We start from the raw sequence: 20,050 nt of genomic DNA on the forward strand, positions 1-20,050 counted from the left end.
GCTTTAATAAGAGACTGATTAAACCAGTTAAATGCTATCGACAGCGTGGGGCTTTGTCTCCCCCTACTGTCGAAACAATGACATGGCATAAGAACTGGGAAAATCAAAGAAAAGCACTGTATGTTTTTGTAACACTTTCTATGAGGACTATGTCTATATATATATAGCATTACAAAACCCTTTTTATAATGCAATATAATTTGCTTACAACCATATAATAATTAGTACTCATAAATACCCAATGCTTTAGAACAATAACATATGAAGCATTTGCAATGACTTATAAGGTCAACTATACTAATGAGTATAACTATAGTCATACAGTGTTACAAGCAGAGTATAATGCATTATGCAAAAAATGCATTATAGACAGGGGTTTCGTCATATAAAGTGTTACTGAATGTTTTTTCGTCTCAAAATAACGGTGAAGCTAATGGCAAAGACAAGACGGTATCATGTTATCCAACAGGATAATGGTGATGGTGGCGGAGGAGGAGGAGGGAGGCTGTGCAGTCGACTCACCTGCTCGTCTCGCTCGGCGCTCTGCGTTCGACTGAGCGCCTCGCTCTCCCTCTTCCTGCCTTTGTCTCCTCCCGAGGAGCCCTCGGGACCGGGCCGAGAACACAGCACCGGCGTCTTCATCCCTGCGCTTATCTGGGCCTCCATCTCCTCAAAACTCCTAGAGAGAGAGAGGGGGAGAGAGAGAGAGAGAGAGAGAGAGAGAGAGAGAGAGAGAGAGAGAGAGAGAGAGAGAGGAAGGGAGATATTTGACACTTACATCATGCCTACAGAGTGATGGATAGTAGTGCTAATTAAGTGCCGGTTGAAACTGCGGTCAAATGTAATCAAGTGTGATTATATATGCGTGAACTAGGCACGGCCTTACATAATACGAGGTACATGCTGACAAGCACATGTTGTCCAATTACACTATTATTCTATTGTTGTTATTCTGCAGTGCAAATCATGTTTTTTTTGTAGTACAAACATCTGTTACTATATTGACTAGAACTAGAACAGTAATAGACTTAAATGTGTCCGTCTGAAGTATAGGCTTGTCAATTGTGTATGTATGTAGTGCAATGTGTACTGCGCCCACTAAAGCCATGTCAGCAGTTTTTTTGTATTTTTTACGCGACAGCAGCAGCTACAGTAGGCCCAGAATCACTGTGAGTTGGAGTGTTTACCCTGTGCAGGGGGAGCTAGGCTCAGAGCCATGCGAGCAGGAGTTTTTGCTCAAGTTGTCAGGAGTCACAGAGTCTAGCTTCAGGTACAGAGATGGCTTCTTCACGGACAAGGGCTACAAATCAGACAAAGAAATACAAAGAGTCTAGATTAGAACAATAGCAGTGAGGCACACCAACTCGTACGTGCCCAAAAACAAACAACATGCAGTTGCATGTTGAAACTAAATAACTACTATCTTCAGAATTGTCAAACTGTCAATAATAATTGTCTAAAGGTTTTCAGTGGTTAAAATCCAAGAACATAAAATAACCTCAAATACTCACAGGTGTGGAGGAGCCAATCTTTTCCATGTACTCAATTTCATAGTCCGGCACTGAGAGAGAGAGAGAGATAGAGGGAGAGAATACAAATGGACTGTTAGACACAGAGGAGACGAGATGAGGGATCAGTAACCTTTCTAGGAGTGAACTTCAGGCTCAGTGCTGGTGGGACAAGACGCCCAGAGCCAGTTGTGAGGCAGGGAGGGGGCAGTCAGTTATTTCCATCCATGACCCAGATGCTTCTCAGCCAGACACAGCCTCTGGGAAGGGTGGCCCTTATGGGGGGTATGGGGGCAGTCGAGAACTGGGCCATTCCCAGTTCATTACACCAGCAGACCAAAAAATCAATAGTGCAGCTAAATTAATGGTCTTGCATCGCTGTGCTTTCGAGTGTATCCCGTGTGTCACAAGAAACTTCAATACATTTGACCTTTACAACATCCCGGTGTTGAAATCATTTTGGGTGAAATGCACAGACTAGCATAACGCAGTTGAGACCGTTTAGTTTTAGCCATTGTTTAACAGCGTTGAAGCTGAAACAAGTTGACGGTAGCTTACATACAGAACAAATTCATCTTGTTTACTAGTCACATGTGCATTGCAGAGATTAATCTGTTGCCTGTAATGTCAGTTATTGAGCACCAGGGGGCAAATTTGACAGCTCAGGCATTTAAATGGTAGACACTGGTTTCACTTCATTATTCAGACTGAAAGCCATCCCCACGGCAGCAGTTTCTGGGATGGGCGTTGTCAAAGCGGCAGTCTTCGGTGATTGGTACACACCAACCAATCAAAATAGTGGCAAAGCGGATGACGTCGTTGTCAATGTGGCTAACCAAACAAATGCAGACTGCTACTAGCATGTAAAGTAAACAAACACAGTAAAATATGTTTCTGAAAACTTGTCGTTTCTGTAAAGAAACAATTTATCATAGATTTTAATAGCCAGATCGATACGGTCGCAAGTTACCACAGTGGGGGCAGCCATGTTTGTTGTTTGACTTCATCGAGTTGAAACTGTGAGCCAATCAGCCGCTGTATCAGATTTCCAACCGAGTCTAACACCGCCATAGACGGAGTCACCAGACCTGAATTGCCAGAACATGTTTTTTTATATTTTAATGGCATGGCTAACAATTCAGGACTGGAAACAGGCACAAAAATTAAACACGGAAATCTGTGGTGTGAACTGGGAACTCAACTGCTGCCAGTACACACTGACTGAGCATCTAAGCTCAATGTAGGGCCTAAAACAAAGTGGAAACAATTTGGAGACAAAAAAAAATACGAGAGATCTCCGTTCGCCTGGGAGAATACAAAACAAAGACACAGCACAGAGACGTGCGTGCACATCAATACCGTCGAACACACAGAATCCCTTCTGACTATATTTAAATGATGACTTGACCTCCCTTCCGTCGTGCGCGGCTTCCTAACCTTGAGTCTGGCGAGGCAGATTGCTCTCGTTGACGAAGGACGTGAGGTCGCTGGGCTGAGGGAAGTCCTGGCCGTCGGGGTCCATGTCGTGCCGGGCTGACCACTTGTGACCGCCGGAGGAGGCCAGCTTCTCCTCGTCGGTGGCGTGATCGTCCTGCGGATGGACAGAGGGGCCTTCGTCCACTGGAGCGGGCTCCTGGTCCGGGAGGCAAGGGATAAGAACCATTGAACCATTTAGGAACGTATGTGTGTCGCCTGGCTTAGCGGTGAACCACTTTAATTAGAAATGTAAAAAAAATGTTCTAAATCCTCCAGTTTTCTGAAATAAATATTTTCACGATTTTTCAGAAATAGCAGACCTACAAGCTCGTAGCACGCCACTTGGCGTGCTATGAGCTTGTAGATCTATCTAGAGCCATTTTTTTTTTATCTTTGAATAATTATATATTCTTTGACAGTGAAAGTTTTTAACTCGCATCTGAAAATATTTTCAGACAGGGGTCCGTGGCCAATTACACATCTGCCTGATTCATATTTTGCCAGTGTTAGGGCTGTCACGATTACACTAAGGGCTAATGTTTTAAAATGCATGAAAACTTTTCAACATGGAAACGGTTGGTTAATAATGGTAAATTTGCCCCAAAAAAGCGATTATCTCCAGTAATTTGTAGTAGGCGATTATGTAATAACTGTGACAAACACATGATGCAGATGGATAGCCAGTGTCCCGCGCCAATTAGTCACCTGTTCAGTCGGTGATTTCTTAGGCGACCTCTTCACTCTGAAAGTGTTACTGAAACAAAGGCAAAAAAAACAATGGATGGTAACTTTTTTAATCTATCACTAATAAACACAAACAACCTAGTACTCAATTTTTTTTCTGTTTTTTTCCTGACACCTCCAATGTATGTACCGGTATGTCAAATATGCAAATGCAAAAATATGAAAATAACTCTCAGCGGTGATCTACAAATAGCAATGCTTTAGCGTGAAATGACGACATTAATGAATACTCTGCTAATAGATATACATGTATATACAGTAGTATATATATATATATATATATATATATATATATATATATATATATATATATATATATATATATACGACACGTAAGTGTATTACTTACTGTACAGTATGAGTAGATTAACTGCTAAATTAAGGTTTAGTAATTGCATGTTTTCATTTGAAATGAATGGCAGGTAAAATTAGAGGTGGATGGAGTTAATGGACGGAGCTTTGCTGTTTTATCCCAATAGCAGATCTACAAGCTTATAGCGCGCCACCGAGCGAGTGGCACGCTACGAGCTTGTAGGTCTGCTATTTTTGAAAAATCGAAGAACCACTGAAAAGCTATGTTTCTATACATAGCTTTTTCAGAAAACTGTCAGGATGTAGAAGACATTTTTAGAAGGTCAAAATGGGTTATACTGTGCAAATACATGTTGGAATCAACGCCAAATCTAATGGGTTCGGGTCTGAGCCACGTCTTCCTGAGGAGGCGCGTCTGAAGCCTGTCCTGGACGGGGTATCCGGACGTAGAAAAAAAATCCTAAATTTCTCTATGGAGAATAATGCTGTCATATCTTAGTTTTATTTTAGTTTTTGGACCACAACTCTATCCAAAGATAAGCACAAAACGATTCTGTCTCTGCGATATTGTCGGAGGAGGAGGTGGCTCTGTATAGTTCATATTTGTTACGGTCTGTTTCCGGGGAAGATTTTACTAATTCGGCTGTCGATTCTTCATATCCATATGAACAGCCGGGATCATTTGTTTATTTGTGGAACATGGTTCTTATTTGACGCGTTATGAAAAAAAGAAGTATATGGGAATTCAGAATGGGGGGGGGGGGGGGGGGGGGGGGATGCGACCCAGGTAGGATGTGTAAATGACATCAGACTTCTGTGCTCATAGTGTTGCTGTGAGGAACTGGTTATACACAAGGCTCAATGAATGATACTTCAATGACACTATGAAAGTATAAAACGTGATAAAAAAATGATACAAAAACTAAGCAATGATACAAACGATACAGAAACGAAACAATGACAGAAACCATAAAAGGTATCGGAGAAGTCAAACATTGCGGCGGACGGCGGCAGGGCTACAAAACCTGCCATCTCGTTTCTGTTCATTGAAAAGGGAGGGACAGCATTACGGGTGACGTGCCGTTATCAGGAGAAGCATGTCGGGGAAAAAAGGGGTTAAAAAAAAAAGCATACAGCAGATGCTCGTGTTGCGGCTTTGCCCCTGTACTTACAACAGACAACAAAGAGAGGAGGCACCCTTGGACTTCCTGTGACATACACAGAATACACAGACACAGGTGACAGAGAGACAGACAGACGGGGGACACTGGCACAGTAGACACACGGGGTACAATGACGCACGGATCCTACCCATGAATACAAAGCCTTTGAATGAATGTGGCCTAATCCCAGTGATTCTCCACCAAGGACCCCCAAGGTTTGATGTGCGTTCGTTAGGGTCATGGACCTCAATCTAAACTCTAACTAAGGGTCATATGTTCATCAGTGATAAACCCCTCATCCCTAAACCTCTTGGCCATATTTTTTTTTACTATTTTAAAAAACAAGCTCACAGTGTGTTGATCGGCTAGTTTAGAGATAAGGCATGGCGAAAATAGGGCCCTAGTGTCTCAGTGTTCACTTAATTCTGAGAGTGTACACATGGAACCAGGTGGACCCGTACATGGTCCATTTGGTTCCATTTGTACGCTCTTGGAGTTACAGACCGTCCTAACTATCCATCATTCAGCTGGGGGTCCACCTGAAGGGGCCCCTGGGCGTTCGCAGAACAGATGAATGTACTGGCGTTACAGTGAACAAACCTTTTGATCGGAGTCTTTTTCTTCTTGGCTGGCTTGTTCTGATTGAGATCGCCCAGTTCGCCGACGTTGTCGTTCTCCACGTCATTGTCATTGGCCGCCGTCGTCGCCTCGAAAGACGCCGAGGCGGCCTTCGGGGGAGAGCTGCCCATTTTATTGGAGGACTTGAAAGGATCCGCCGAGTCGTCGTCGAAGGCGTTGGGGTCAAAGCTGCAGGGAGCCCTGGACAGTTTGGGCGAGTTGGGGATGCCTTTCTTGGCCGAGAAGGGGTTGAAGTTGGGATCCTCCCACTTGTCGGGGTCAAAGTTGTAGGCCACTTTGGGGACGGGGACGTCGTCCTCGTTGGGGGCATTGTCCAGCTGCTCCGTCTGCGCAGGCGCCGGGGCCTTCTTCAGCCCCAACTTGGGTCTCCTCAGGGGCATCTTAGCGCCGGGCTTCTTGCCCAGCTTCTTGGGGGGAGGAGGAGGAGAGGCCTGGCGTGGCGCGGCCTCACCGCTCTCCTCGGAGTAGTCGAACTCCAGCCTCACCGGCTGACGCTTGGAGACAATGGGCTGCTCCTCCAGACTACTCGTGGGTTCTCTGACAGGGGCCGGGGGGTCGCGGGGGGGAGGCGGCGGCTCACCTGCGGCAACGAGCGGGGGGCTACCCGGCGGCTCGGCTACGGTGGCGGCGCCCACCGGAGATCTCCGGCCCAGCAGGGGGGAGTTGGCGATTTGGCTCCCTCCTCTCGTCTGGAAAGGATCGATGTCGTCAAAGTTGTCCGGGTCCCAGCTGTACGAGGCGCCGGGGGGGACGGGGGAGACGTCGTCTTCAACAGGCGCCGGGTGCACAGGGAGAGGCGGGGTCTCCTCCCGGCAGAGGGCTAAGGTAGGGGCGGGTTGGCTCTCCTCCGGGCTGGCGTGACTGCTCTCCTCCGGGAGCGGAGGAGGGGTCTCCACGCGCGTCTTCCTGGCCCTGCGGAGGGTTCCTCCGGGGCTCGGGGTGGCTCTGTCGGGCGCCTCCTGCGCCTGCAGCGGGCTGGCCGCCCGAGACCGGCTGGTCCTCTTCTTCACCTCCGGGCTGGAGCCGGAGGAGGAGGCCGCTCGGGCGCTTTCGGGGTTGGAGCTTTGCCTAGTGAGAGGCTGCTTCTTCTTCACGGATCCGGGACGGACTTTCGGCTTGGGCCGGCGGAGACTGTCGGTGCCGCCGCCGCCTACGCTGAAGGACTCGGAGTGCGGACGGAAGTCTCCCGAAGAAGATTCGTTTTCCGGCTCTCCGGCCTGGAAACTTAGGGAGCGGGTCAGACTGTGGCCCGGTGACCCCGGAGGGAGAACCTCTATGTTGTATTGGCCACTGGCTGCAATGGGCTTGTCTTCATCAAAGACAATAGACAGCGAGCGGCTGAGTGGAGCGGCTGAACTTACATCAGATGCGGGCTCACCGACTGACGGGTCTGCTACCGAGTCGAAACCTGCAGACATTGTAATAAGCAGATCTTTAATTGTAGGCTGAGATGAGAAATTGTATGCGTGGGTTAGCTATAGTTACAGTCTAGTTTGTTTTGTTTAAATTGTTATATCTTGAAGAGGGACTCTTGGTAAAACAGGAAAGTGGCCGCACACGCCAATAGCCAGAGTGCCAATACTGTATTAGGACGCGGCAGGTTAAGACATGAATCCAACGTGTCGGTGGTTAATCCTTCATCAGGGAATGATACATTATTATGTCTGTCAGGGGCACGACACTTGTGATTAAGGTACGGTAGAGATTATTCAACCAGGAAATAGTAGTTAATAAAATAGCAACCTGCTATCCCCCAGAGTGCCTGCCTTATGCAGTGGTGGGCTCAACAGACTGGTACATGTGCAGTACTGCCCGATTCCACTAGAGGTCACAATAAGCCCAAATTCCAAACGGCCTTAATATCCTTTCAATCCTGCCTTTAGCTGAAATCTCTGACAATGGGCCTTTGGGGGCATGTGAGAATTGCACGTCAGAGAAAATGTGGAATTCTATGAACATACGGTACCTGTGTCATCGGATATCAGCTGATGGGCGTGGTCATCTGTAGGGGAGGTGGCCTCTACTGGAGTAGTGGACTCGGGGGTCTCAAACGCTCCGTCGGAGTCTGAGCTCCTACAACAGAGCAGAATGGGACACAAAGTCAGCCAAAATATGTGAATCAGATTCAAATGTCTTCAACTGTGACCAGAAGTGTTGACTGCGTCTCCATCAGCCATTCTGAAACTAAAGGAAATATGGGAACCGCTTTTCCCTCTTTTAGACACAGCAAAAAAGGGGGGTGTGGGGGCGGGGGGGGGGGGGGGCAGAAACCTTTCTTTATGCAATCCATTGAAATGCTAGAAACACCTCAAGATCAGCAGACATTAATTTGATCTTCTTGAGGAACTACCTTGGGGCTTGGGCATGTCATCATTATAGGCGAAAATCTTCCAAATACTAAAAGAAAAAAAAAATATATATATACATTTTCTAAAATAGAATTTCTAACAATCTCACGACGCATTGTATAACTATAAACACGTTGTTTGTGAGCTTGTAGATCGGCAATTTTTAGTTTGTCTTTAATTTGATAGACAGTTTCCTAGAGAGCACCATTTTACTGTTTACTGCGTATTATGAAAAAAATAAAGGGAAGCTCCGCACAACTCAGATCTGCGCACAAAGTATTTATTTTGCAAGCTTTCGGTCCTTCTTCAGGCAGAGCGGTGGTTCATTTCACATTTCTGACTGTTTGCGTAGTATATTGAGACAGATACAGATTGGTATTACATAGCGGTACTGTGTTGTGTTGCTCCATTCATTACCATGCAACTTCACATCATCACTCATTCCAACAATGAAACCGAGCAGGCTCAATATTTGATGCCACTCAATTTGGATATTTCACATCCTCAAATATGTTTTTAACCCATTTTGGGGCGGGAACCCCTTTTTGGTGTTTTAAACATGTATGTTATAATTTAGCTATTGAAAAATAGCAGATCTACAAGCTACGAGCTTGTATAGGTCTGCTATTTTTGAAAGATCGTGAAAATGCGACACAGATCTTTGAATATATATATATTCTTTCAGAAGACTTTTTTTTCTTTTTTCATTCATTTCGACGTCAGGCCAAAATGGGTTAATACATCAGCACATTGTACAGTGTACCATGATTAATGAATTATGCAGAAATGTCTACAGTATGTCCATAGAAGCAAAAGCCTGGCTCAGCATGTGCTCCTGTATGTGTCCCCCCCGGTGGATTACTGTGGGGCACCTAGAAATTAAAGCGCTGAATCTGCAGCGAGGAGACGTATAACGTTTCGTATAACGTTTCACTCAACCCTTCCAACCACCCCACCTCTCCCAACCACAACACAATATATCGAAATAGATCTCAGCCATGCATGGATGGGTACCAGGATGGACAAAGAGACTGCAAACTGCAAAAATATCAACGTCAATGATTGAAAATGAGCAAAATATTATTGATCCAATCTAGGAGAATACTGAATGATCATTCCGGACAATGAAGCTACACATGCATTCATATTATTTAGATAAAAACACCCACAGACTGATGACTGACCAGCATCTATAGCCCCCAGCCTCCCCCGTCCTGTTTCTCACCTCAGTCCGACCGTCCGCTCCCCCGCAGCCCTGAGCAAGATGTCGTGACGCGTGCCCCAGGAGAGCCGGCGGAGCAGCCCCAGGGTGGGGTCCGAGCCCGGGCTGTCCCCGTCCCCGGAGCCTCCCAGCAGCGAGTCCCAGCCCCAGCGTGCCCACTGCAGCGGAGACAGAGCCTGCCACGCACTCACTGCCGCCATGGCCACTGGCTGGCTGGCTGACCAACACCTCTCGGCAAAAACACCAGGCGACTGCCTGACCCGCAGGTTAAGACACCCACCACCACCACCACCACACTCTGTAACGTCAAACGCGTCCCCTTTGTTTCTTTATGCCGCTCACAATCGATGTCCCATCACACCGCTCCGCGTATCTAATCTAATCTAAAATCTCCCCCAGGAGGGAACAACACCTCACGGTCCAAACGACACAGCCTGTCTGCAGAAGCCCACCGCCAGCCACACACTATATCCTCTCCCTCCCTCCCTCCCTCCCTCCCTCCCTCTCTCTCCCTCCCTCCCTTTCATGCCATATCGCGCCTCTTCTCCCAACAAGCTGACTCTACTCCAGCAGGAGGCTGGCTGTGATTGTGTCCATTCCAAAGACGGGCTCTAGTTGATGCAGGTATACCTAAAAAAGCAGCTGCTTCCCCTCTCTCACATATTAATGATCATATTGTGCACTGCATCATAATGATAATAAAAATCTGTCTGCAACAAACCTTTTTCCCCCTCACTGTATGTTTCTTTCCCTTTATGATGAATTCCTGTTCTGTTCTTTAACTATATAGAAGTGTCTATTTGTACGTCTCTAAATGTTTTGATGAATTGAACATGGTGGACCCTGTTGTAAATAAACAAGTGTAATGCTTAATTGGGTCGTCCACTCACAGTTAACAGTCTTTGTATTGAGTTTGTGCTTGAAACGTACTGTCATTCTGCAAACTGTTAACAAATATTTCAATCCATCAATCAATCAATTGTTTATTGGCCCTGAAAGGGTTCATTTGGTTACATTTGTATACTCTTCTGAGTTACAGTATCACTGGATAAAGTAACACTTTTACTGTGTGCCCAGCCACAGCCCTCAGTGACAAAGTACACCCGGGCTCGAACTGGTCTGTGATGCTCCTGTTCATCGGTCCTGCTTCTGAGACTGTAGCCCGCCTCAGTCCCTTGAGGCGCGGTGGAAGTCCCTTTATGCTACACCCTGGCAGACTCTGGACTGCAAGACCCAGTTCTTATCTCATTGAGACGATGACATCATGACACCTTAATTTGCTCTTCAACATAGGGCTAAAACCTTTCTTTCTTTTCTCAATATGGTTCTTTGCCGGCTCAAACCGGGATGAAAATTCGATTCGCTTTACACATAGGCATAGTGGGAGACAGTGCTGTGAGGGTGAAATTGCTCTGCACAGCGTTTGCAGAAATGTTTATCCGATGGCAATACCACAAAATGTACTTTTCACAATGAACAATAAAAAGGGTATCGATTGTAAAAAATACCTGAGGCAAGGTTTAGAGTACCCATGTGCAATTGATTTGTGGCCACACGCACACACACACACGCACATCCACAGGCCCACGGCTAAGGCCATGGTGACAACGTGTCACCCATGACACCATGGAGCACCTACGGTGAGACATGGATCAGCTAACTGAATTGAGAGAGGGTGCTGCAACTATAGCCAGCATTTAACCCATTTTGCGCAGGAACCCCTTTTGGTGTTATGCATCGTGTTGTGCTTTAGCTATTGAAAAATAGCAGATCTACAAGCTCGTAGCGCGCCACCGAGTGGCGCGCTACGAGCTTGTAGGTCTGCTATTTTTTGAAAAATCGAACGAACGAATGGTTAATCCATTACAAAGATTCAGAGTTGAACGACATTAGAGCGCTTCTTGACAGGGTTGTGGTGGTGGTGGGGGTGGATTAATAATACCCAATAAAATCCCTTTATTGTTATTGTCAATATATCTCCACCTCCCCTGGGGGAAAGTATACTGTAAGTGCAGGGATGGAGAGGAGAGCCTCGGTATGAAGCTGTAACTTGTGTTGCAGTGTCTCTCTGTGCCAGAATCTGCAGCTTGGCTAGAAAGCACCAATATAAGCTGTGACAGGGCGGAGGGAGAGAGAAACACTGGTACCTATAGGCCTGACACAATTATTTATTTTACATTTGACATAAAATGTGAGATATTTTCTGCATAGTCATGTTGAAAAACGCCCCCAGCTTGGAATCATAATTAGAAAGAATTGTTAGAAATTGTGAGGGAAATGGGAGTTTGTGCCGGTGCTCGGATGCGCGCCCTTGCAGAGGACATTTCTCATTCCGTCTGCAAACACAGTGTTGCTATGGCAACAGGGAGGCTGCGCTCCGCCATATGTTCCAGCGATGCAGAAGCCAGCGTGGCCAGTTCCAACACAGGCACAGTCCAAACACGCATGCGCACACATCCAGCCACGCATGCGCAGTACGCACACACGTGTCATGTGGACGCAGATACGACGTGCGCGCACTCATACCTCATGCATGTTCACGCACACGCACACGCACACACACACACACACACACACACACACACACACACACACACACACACACACACACACACACACACACACACACACACACACACACACACACACACACACAACGCATATACAGAACCATTGGTCCAGAAAAATCTCAGTGACTATCCGAGGACACAGGAGACAATTAAAGGCATACTACTAGATTTATCCATTACATATCTGCAGGGAATGATCTTAGCTGTGGCAACAGTATCAATCCTTGATGCGTTTTAGAAACGGAGAGAAATACAGCGGTTACACATCATCCATTGTGCTTCGTCTGTATGGACAGAAATAGCAGATCTTGTACATCTGCTGCTTTCGGCTGTAGTAGTAGGTATATTATGAATCAGGCTTTACTCGAATGCTTCTACATGGCAAAATGTAGTCGTTTTGTCCCCGTGTTCATTTGTGTTATGGATTCTGCTGCATTCATGGCCCATATAATACAGCATGGTGACAACTAAAACGAGTTTATTTATTTTTTTAACTGAATTGAATAAAAAAGAATGTCTTATTTCTGTCTTCAACAGCCCTTCCCTTTTAAAGAGCAGAGCCGAAGCAGACTGCGGCGTGTGTCGGGGGGGGGGGGCAGGAACAAAGGGACTGGGATGCTGTCTGCAGAACAGAAGCTCTGCAGTGGGAGGTAGATGGTCGCTATGGTTCCGACAGACATGCTTCTTCTGCCAGCGGCCAAGCCCTCATCCCCTCTAAACAGACGTGCTGGGAGGGGGGGGGGGGGCTCCCAGCCCCCAGAGAGGGCTACACTTCCTGCACGTAAACCCCAAAGCCACCTGTCATCCGCCCATGATTGGCTAAAACAGTGGTTCTCGATTATTTTGTCATTTCGACTGGTTCCCACAGTTTGACAGGCATTATATCACAGATACATTTTCTGGGACCCCTGTCAATACTGTATAGGTGGCTGCATGCTACAATTTTAGGTCATAACCTAACTCCCCTCTAAAATGTGATGTCGATGCTCGGTGCTCAAAATCACCTTTTAGGTGAAGGTGATCACACTTTCCCCTAAAAGGTGAGTAAGTTACCATCTTAAAGTGTAGTATGCCCTTAAAATCCTCAGTTAGTGGGAGAGTGCACAAATGGATCCCTTACGTAAGCCAGATCCATTTTCTTAATCACTCTTGGAGTTACACAAACTACCATTTGGTCAAATCATTAATTTACCCACTGGAAGGCTCTCAAGGACCCCCTGGGTGTTGGACTTGGACCCCGTGATGAGAACGTAAGTGCGTAAACATGAGTAAGTAAAAATATAAATGAGGAAAGGATCGGTCACTGTAATGTTATAGCAATCAGAGACCTATTCACCCTGCCATGTCGCGATATCAATCATGCAACAATTTGTTGAAGCATCAACGGGAAATTATTTCCTGGGTCCTCGTAGGGGGGCGGGACTGCAACGCTCTATAGCAGGGGTTCTCAACCCGTGGGTCGCGACCCCTATGGGGGTCGCCAAATTATTTTTGGGGGGGGGGGGTCCCCAAATTATATTTTTTTTTGCAAACTGAATGGCTGGAAAATGGAAATGAAGAGTTTACATAACATAGTACAATATTACATGCATAATGATTATATCTGGTTTCAGTATTCATATATGATATATTTTCTCTAATAAGGTTATTTTTCAGTTTTTTTTTTTTCGTCAAAAATGTGCTGAATAACTGAAATGAAGGCTTATCCCTATATTTTATACTAAAGAGTACAGTACGTGAAGATTAAGACCTTTTCGAGCCGACAAAGTGCATTTCGACAAGCAACATCATCATCTCATGGTGCATACATTAAAGCCATAGTGAGGGATTACTTGGGACTAAAGAAATGAAGCGATGAACACAAGGCTGGTGGGATTAGCAAATCATTGGATTAGTTGCTGCTCCTGCTATATCCCGATTTATATTTTTGCCTAAGACGGACTCACAACTCCACACGTGAGCTTATAGATCAGCCACGTATTTTCGGTCCATAACAGCGTCATATGATGGGAGCATAAATAAGGCATAAAAGTATTATATCAATCTGTCTGGACACCCACGTCAATGATTCTGACCTTCTATTTCCTTCCTATTTCTCATTTCCATGTGTAGTTCCTCTCTCACTTTGTCTTTCGCCTCTGGCCTAAGCCTCCCATAGTCAGTGTCTCTCTCTCTGCCTCTCTCTCTTTGCCCCCCTCCCCCCGTCTACTCTCGGTCCATCCAGTTTTTGGCCATAATTACATTAATTCAGATTAATTCTAAAAGAGATTAAAAGCTCTGCTGTCTGTCTGTCTGTCAATCAGTCAGACAGACAGACCTGTTCACAGGAAAGCAAAGCACAGTCTAAACTAGCACTCAGCGGCGGTGGCTCAGGGGTTAAGAGTCTCCGGATGGTAACCGCAAGGTTGCCTGTTCGAACCCTGTGGGCTCCCCCAGAGTTAGTGTCGAAGTGTCCTTGAGCAAGACGCTGAACCCCCTAATTGCTCCCGATGTGCTGGTTGGTGCCTTGCATGGTTTCCGCCGCCATCGGTGTATGAATGTGTGTGTGAATGGGTGGATGTAATGCACAATCGATGTAAAGCGCCTTGGATAAAGGCGCTATAAAAGACGCACCATTTACTCTTCAGACAAGCAGGCACCTGATACACATAACATTGGAAGGAATTGCTATCATTATCTGTACTAACCTAGTGTGCATTTTTAATTGAGGTTATTTGATGCTTTGATTTGATTTGTTTTTAATTGATTTCATATTTTAGTTGTATCTCATTGTCATCATTCTACATGTTGTATCTTGTTTGATGACTCAGTTTGCAAATTTGTTTAGAAAGGCGATATTCAGATACTTTATTGTTTTTCTCATTAAGAATGATATAAGTGAGTAGGAATTCCTGATTCAAGCCATGCTCTGACAAGAAAGCATTAGGGTATTACTTTGGAAGTGTAAGACTAGGGTAGATGAGAGGCCCTGAGGACACCCACAAGAGGGCGCTGCTGTGCTTCTTTATGGATAGATAATTAAGAGCTGCAAACATCAAATGAAACCTACCACATGCCTTCATTTCACAAGATATCAAAACACTTTTATGTTCACATGCGACACAGACAGACAGACAGACAGACAGACAGAAATGGCTAGTAAGAAAGAAAGAAATGGCTATAGAAAGAAAGAAAGAAGTAGAGAGGGAAATCCAAGAAGTCACTTTTATATGTGAAAAAAATAAGTCTAGTTCACAGCCTCTCGTGTCTACACAACAATATGTTTACATGATGTTTTGGGTCCTTCTCTACACCCTCATAGTTAAATGAACCCTGAGGAATGACTGTGAAGGCAATGGTGTATGTAGTTTAAATAGGGGCTTTGTGGGGGTGCAACGGTGCAACACAGTACAATACAGTAAGTACAGCATGTGTACAATACAGTCACATAAGCAGAGTGCCAGAAGCAAATGGCACTCTACTTTACGGACCGGTGCCAGAACCAAATGGACCCCATACGATCCGGTCCATTTGGTGGAATGGACCCCACAATGAACACAGGATTCACAAAGAACACAAGAACACAAAGCAGTTCTGTCCTGCTCACCACCTGATTCTACAGGCCGAGGAAATGAGCAGGTATGGAGAATCACTCACTGTGAGTCTTTTACACATCAGTTAACAAGAACTCTGACTTAAACGTTCGTTTCTCTCAAAGACCAGATGGACTTTCTCTCTCAACTCATCTCCGTTATGGTAACGACAACATTTATGTCCATCAAATCACATTATGGTCTTTCTTTTTTTCCTTTCTTTCGTTGGGGAGGGGGATTCACTCCCTCAATGTTGGAAGTCCAAAACAAAGAGAGCATTGAGACGGTGGTCAGAGCAGAGAACCAGTAAAACCACATGAGGCTTTCATCTCAGACGTGCAGACCAGCAGGTCAGTATAGGCAGATGGCCCGAGTAAGGTCTGTTAGCGCTAGAACAGTCAACAGAGAATTAATTCCTTTAAAAAGGGGTATTCTGTTTTTGAGTGGTGCAACCACTCCAAGGAACAGCAATGTCCGTGTCCGCCTATGTGTCGTCCGCCTATGTGTGTGACGTTAATGAGCACGAGTATGACTATTAGTACCAGCACGGTTTGCCAGAAACAGAGAGAGAGAGAGATAGTGCTGTACTGTTGCCTGCTAATGAGAGAGAGAGAGAGAGAGAGAGAGAGAGAGAGAGAGAGGGGAGTTGCACCACTCAGTTCACACGGGTGTGATTTTTTTAATATAACAGAGATAGCAGAACGTCCAAACATTAAATGCCATTGACAATGAATGGACAATTTTGAGTGTAAACACAAACATTGCGTAACACAGACATTGATGACGAAGGTGAGGATGCAAATTGTGATTGGCCGGAATGAGATGATGTATAATGATGAGAGAGCGCCTATCAGGTGTGAATTTTTCATTTTCATCCAGTATGATATACAGTATTATACACATCAACAATCGTAACCGTAAGGGACAATGTAGTTCCAGACTGCCAGTTACAGACCTGGCTGTAAGGGTATCAATCATTTAGCGGAGGAACACATGGAAACCCCTCAAGAGGGCGTCTTTATTCTGCTATACAAGTCACACTCAATAGAGAACAATAATGCTCCTGTGTGAATCACAGACATACAGTATTCGGTCACGGTAACTGTACTCATAGTAGAAGTCAATGGTCACCATTTGCATTTTGAAACATCACTACTTGCAAATAAAACTACCACAATAGTCTATACTGTAATATACAGTATATATCTATATGGAGGGTCTCTGTCAGTAGTAAATAATCTCAGCATTTTAGCCTATGCACTCTGTATGATGTAATCACTCCATATGATTTAATTGTGTGGCCACTTTACACTCACAATGTTTTCAAAAGCATTATCGGCATCGCTGAAACCACCACACACCCTTCAGTGTGTTCCCCAGAAAATACATAAAAGGTTGAAGCTCGGCCTGCGACTGCTCAAACAGATGCTAGGTTTGGTGTTTACCTGGTATGCTAGTTTCTGGAAAGCACTACATTGTGTTTTCTTTGAACTTCTACATTGATGTTGACTATTTTAGCCTGTCGTTTTGTTGACTAGGGTTCATGCCATTTGCTCTGATTTCACACGTGTACGTCACTCTGAATAAGAGGGTCTGCTGAATGCCTACATTTTGACGTCGGCACTGGAAAGAAAGTGTAGTGCTCATTTTATCATGGCTGGGACCCCACAATAAGCTTTCAGGTGTGGTTGTGTTACATAAGAGCCATTAACCTTCCATAGCTAGAGTATGGACACTGTAGAGAGACATATTAATAACAGCTGAGAGAACTGGGCATGTTAGTGACAACCCACCTGACTGGGCCATTCTCATGAATAAGTTTGACAAAGAAAAAAGTGGTAATAAAACAGAAAAACATCATATGTAGGATAACCTTTACACGGTTTCGGTTGTCCGCTCATAGACTGCGTGTGGAAATGGGAAGATGGAGCCGCATACCACCTGAACAGCGGTTTTGCCAATGTGAGACTGGTATACAAAACGAACAGCACATACTGGTTTGTCCCCTCACACAAGATATCAGAGAGAAATATGGACATGAGGGTATTGATTTGAGCTCACTCTTTGTGGGCACTAACAGAGAGACTTTGCATCATGCTATACATGCCTGCCTGTCACTTGTGGAGCAATAGAAAGCTCCTGTTGTAAAGGGTTTCTGTGTATTGTATATTTTAATGTATTGTACCTTTTTAAAGTTTTTGATTCATGGGTTTTTTATTATTGTTTGGACCCAATGTTTTATACATTTGTGTCAATAAAGTAACTAACCAACTAGGAATGAATGACTTTTGTATTTTCTGATGAAATGTGAAAGATTTTGAAAGACCTTGAAAGACTTCAAAAAGGTTCACAATTCAGACCCCGTCTGCAACATAATAAAAAATAAATGTACTTTTAAACTTTTTCAATATTTAATGTTCCTGTGAGAAGTGAATGTTTACATCATGTAAAAGCCTGCAGGATGTACTATACACCGTGACCAACTATATACCCTCCCACCCACGTGCACAGCCACACACACACACACACACACACACACACACACACACACACACACACACACACACACGCACACAACGCACTCCACCTCCTCATCTGCAAATCTCCAAGTCCTTGCTCCCCTGCGAGTTAGTGCGTATCTGAGATATAAATACAATGCAAGCAAAGTAGAGCACTCTCCCCTTCTCTCTCTCTCTCTCCTCCACTAATATATATATAGTTATATCCTCTTCCTCCCCCTGTGTAGGCCGTGTTCTATTTCAGCACAATCAGCAGCTGCTTCCAGCGGGACAGCGGTGTCCTCCTTCTCACACAGCCAAACATCACACCAGCAGCCTCCCGGAGGCAACCTGCCCAATCGCCTCATTCCGCTGCCGTACTTGGAAGCGCTAGTAGCCTATTGTTGTGCTCCGTGCACACACGCCGTGCTGCTCAGCTCCCTCCGCGATACTCTAACCTCGATTTATAATTCAGACGATGCAGTCGCGCGCCAAAAAGAACCGATCTACAAGCTCAAAACGAGGCCGCGTCACGGCACGTTGGGAGCATGCAGATCGGATATTTTCGACCATGACGGGCTACATGGTTCTTCTTCACACGTGCCCAAATCCCTTAATCCTCCATTTACAGCACAAAGGAAAAAACAACAACAACAACAGAGATGACGTATTTTGGTTTGTTTCTGCACACGCGGTCATGAATGAAACCCTGAGAAAGGTTCTACTAGTGACCCTTTGGTGCTATCGGGGTCTGTGACCACTGGCCAGTGGCCAGCATGTGTGCATATCAATCAGCTGAAACATGCATAAAAAGCATCACTATGACAACGGCAATGGTAGGCTGAATGGGAGGCGAGCGCCACTCTAGTCTTCCAGAATCTCAAACTCAAGAGAGATGACATCTTTTCGTGCACGACTCTGACTCACTTATTCATACTATTACGGATTATGATTTTCCTGGATTTTATCCACGTGTTCTCAAACATTTTCATGCAGCGGACTCCCAAAATGTAATATGTATTATTAGGTGGTAGGCCACGGACCTCCATTTGAAAAGTTTCGCGACAGGGACCCCATAAGAATATTCATGTTGTTGTTGTTAGATTAGATTTAGTACATCATTCTAACTGTCTAGTCTACACAGTGGAGATATGATCTGAATGAGTCATTCTCATACATTCTCTCTCTTGAGCCTTTTGCTATAGGGACCTTTAGAACCTCTGGTCTCTGGTGAACCCCAGGTCCCACTTTGAGAGGTCACCTGCACACATCCCTGATCTCATTCATACAGACGGACAGTCATGAACTCACATGTGTCCCGGGGAGTGACAGGGGGCCTGTCCGTGTTCCATGGACTCGTTGGCTCCCATTCTCAACTAGTTCTTCTGCCCCCCTCCTTGCCGGCTCCTCGTCTCCCCAGCCCCCCCTCCCCCACATCCACCTGCCGCCACCCTCCCCCTCCCTTCCACCTCCTCCCCCACACAAACTCCAAACTCCTTCTCCTCCAGGGGAGAGAGAGAGAGAGAGAGAGAGAGAGAGAGCGTGTGACAGAACGAGGCGAGCTGTGGCCGGGCCGGTGCTCCTCCGTGATGGTGCGAGTCAGCGGCCGGGTGCCGTTGCGTTGCTGCAGTGCGGTGTGTGTGTGTGGAGGAGAGTGTCTTTATGTCATCGGGAGCGAAGGAGGAGGATGATTCGGTGTCCTGCTAAAAAAGCCTGCTGATCTGTCTCTGTGGTTACGGCCGCGCGTCACTACTCACTCCGTATCCCTCATCCGACGGTGTTGTGACAGAACGCCGCGCAAAGCAAAACAAGACCCAAAAAATTAATAAAAGCAAGACCAAAAAAAAGGAAAAAGGAATCGCTTTCAGAACGGTCGGACAGAAAAGCGTTAAGTAATCCAAGACAAATTGAATGATAATCCCGTTCTCTTTCAGTCTTGCATGTGTGTGTGTGTGTGTGTGTGTGTGTGTGTGTAGGGATCCTTCTGTTTGGTGTGCT

General features: G+C 45.6%; 1 protein-coding gene across 9 annotated transcripts in view; it reads right to left on the reverse strand.

Annotated features, from left to right (window-relative positions):
• Positions 1-20,050, reverse strand: part of tacc2 (transforming, acidic coiled-coil containing protein 2) — a 75,480-nt gene that overhangs the window by 14,831 nt on the left and 40,599 nt on the right. For all 9 annotated transcript variants that reach the window (XM_080781454.1, XM_080781461.1, XM_080781459.1 and 6 more), the window contains 7 exons: positions 7,809-7,915; positions 5,804-7,250; positions 3,690-3,738; positions 2,946-3,141; positions 1,512-1,561; positions 1,188-1,300; positions 523-679 (listed from right to left, as the gene is read on the reverse strand). In XM_080781454.1, coding sequence (XP_080637580.1) covers positions 523-679; positions 1,188-1,300; positions 1,512-1,561; positions 2,946-3,141; positions 3,690-3,738; positions 5,804-7,250; positions 7,809-7,915 — 2,119 coding nt within the window. The remainder of the gene's footprint in view (positions 1-522; positions 680-1,187; positions 1,301-1,511; positions 1,562-2,945; positions 3,142-3,689; positions 3,739-5,803; positions 7,251-7,808; positions 7,916-20,050) is intronic.

Source organism: Protomyctophum bolini (assembly GCF_963924005.1).
Source record: "Protomyctophum bolini genome assembly, chromosome: 14".
NCBI lineage: Eukaryota > Metazoa > Chordata > Actinopteri > Myctophiformes > Myctophidae > Protomyctophum > Protomyctophum bolini.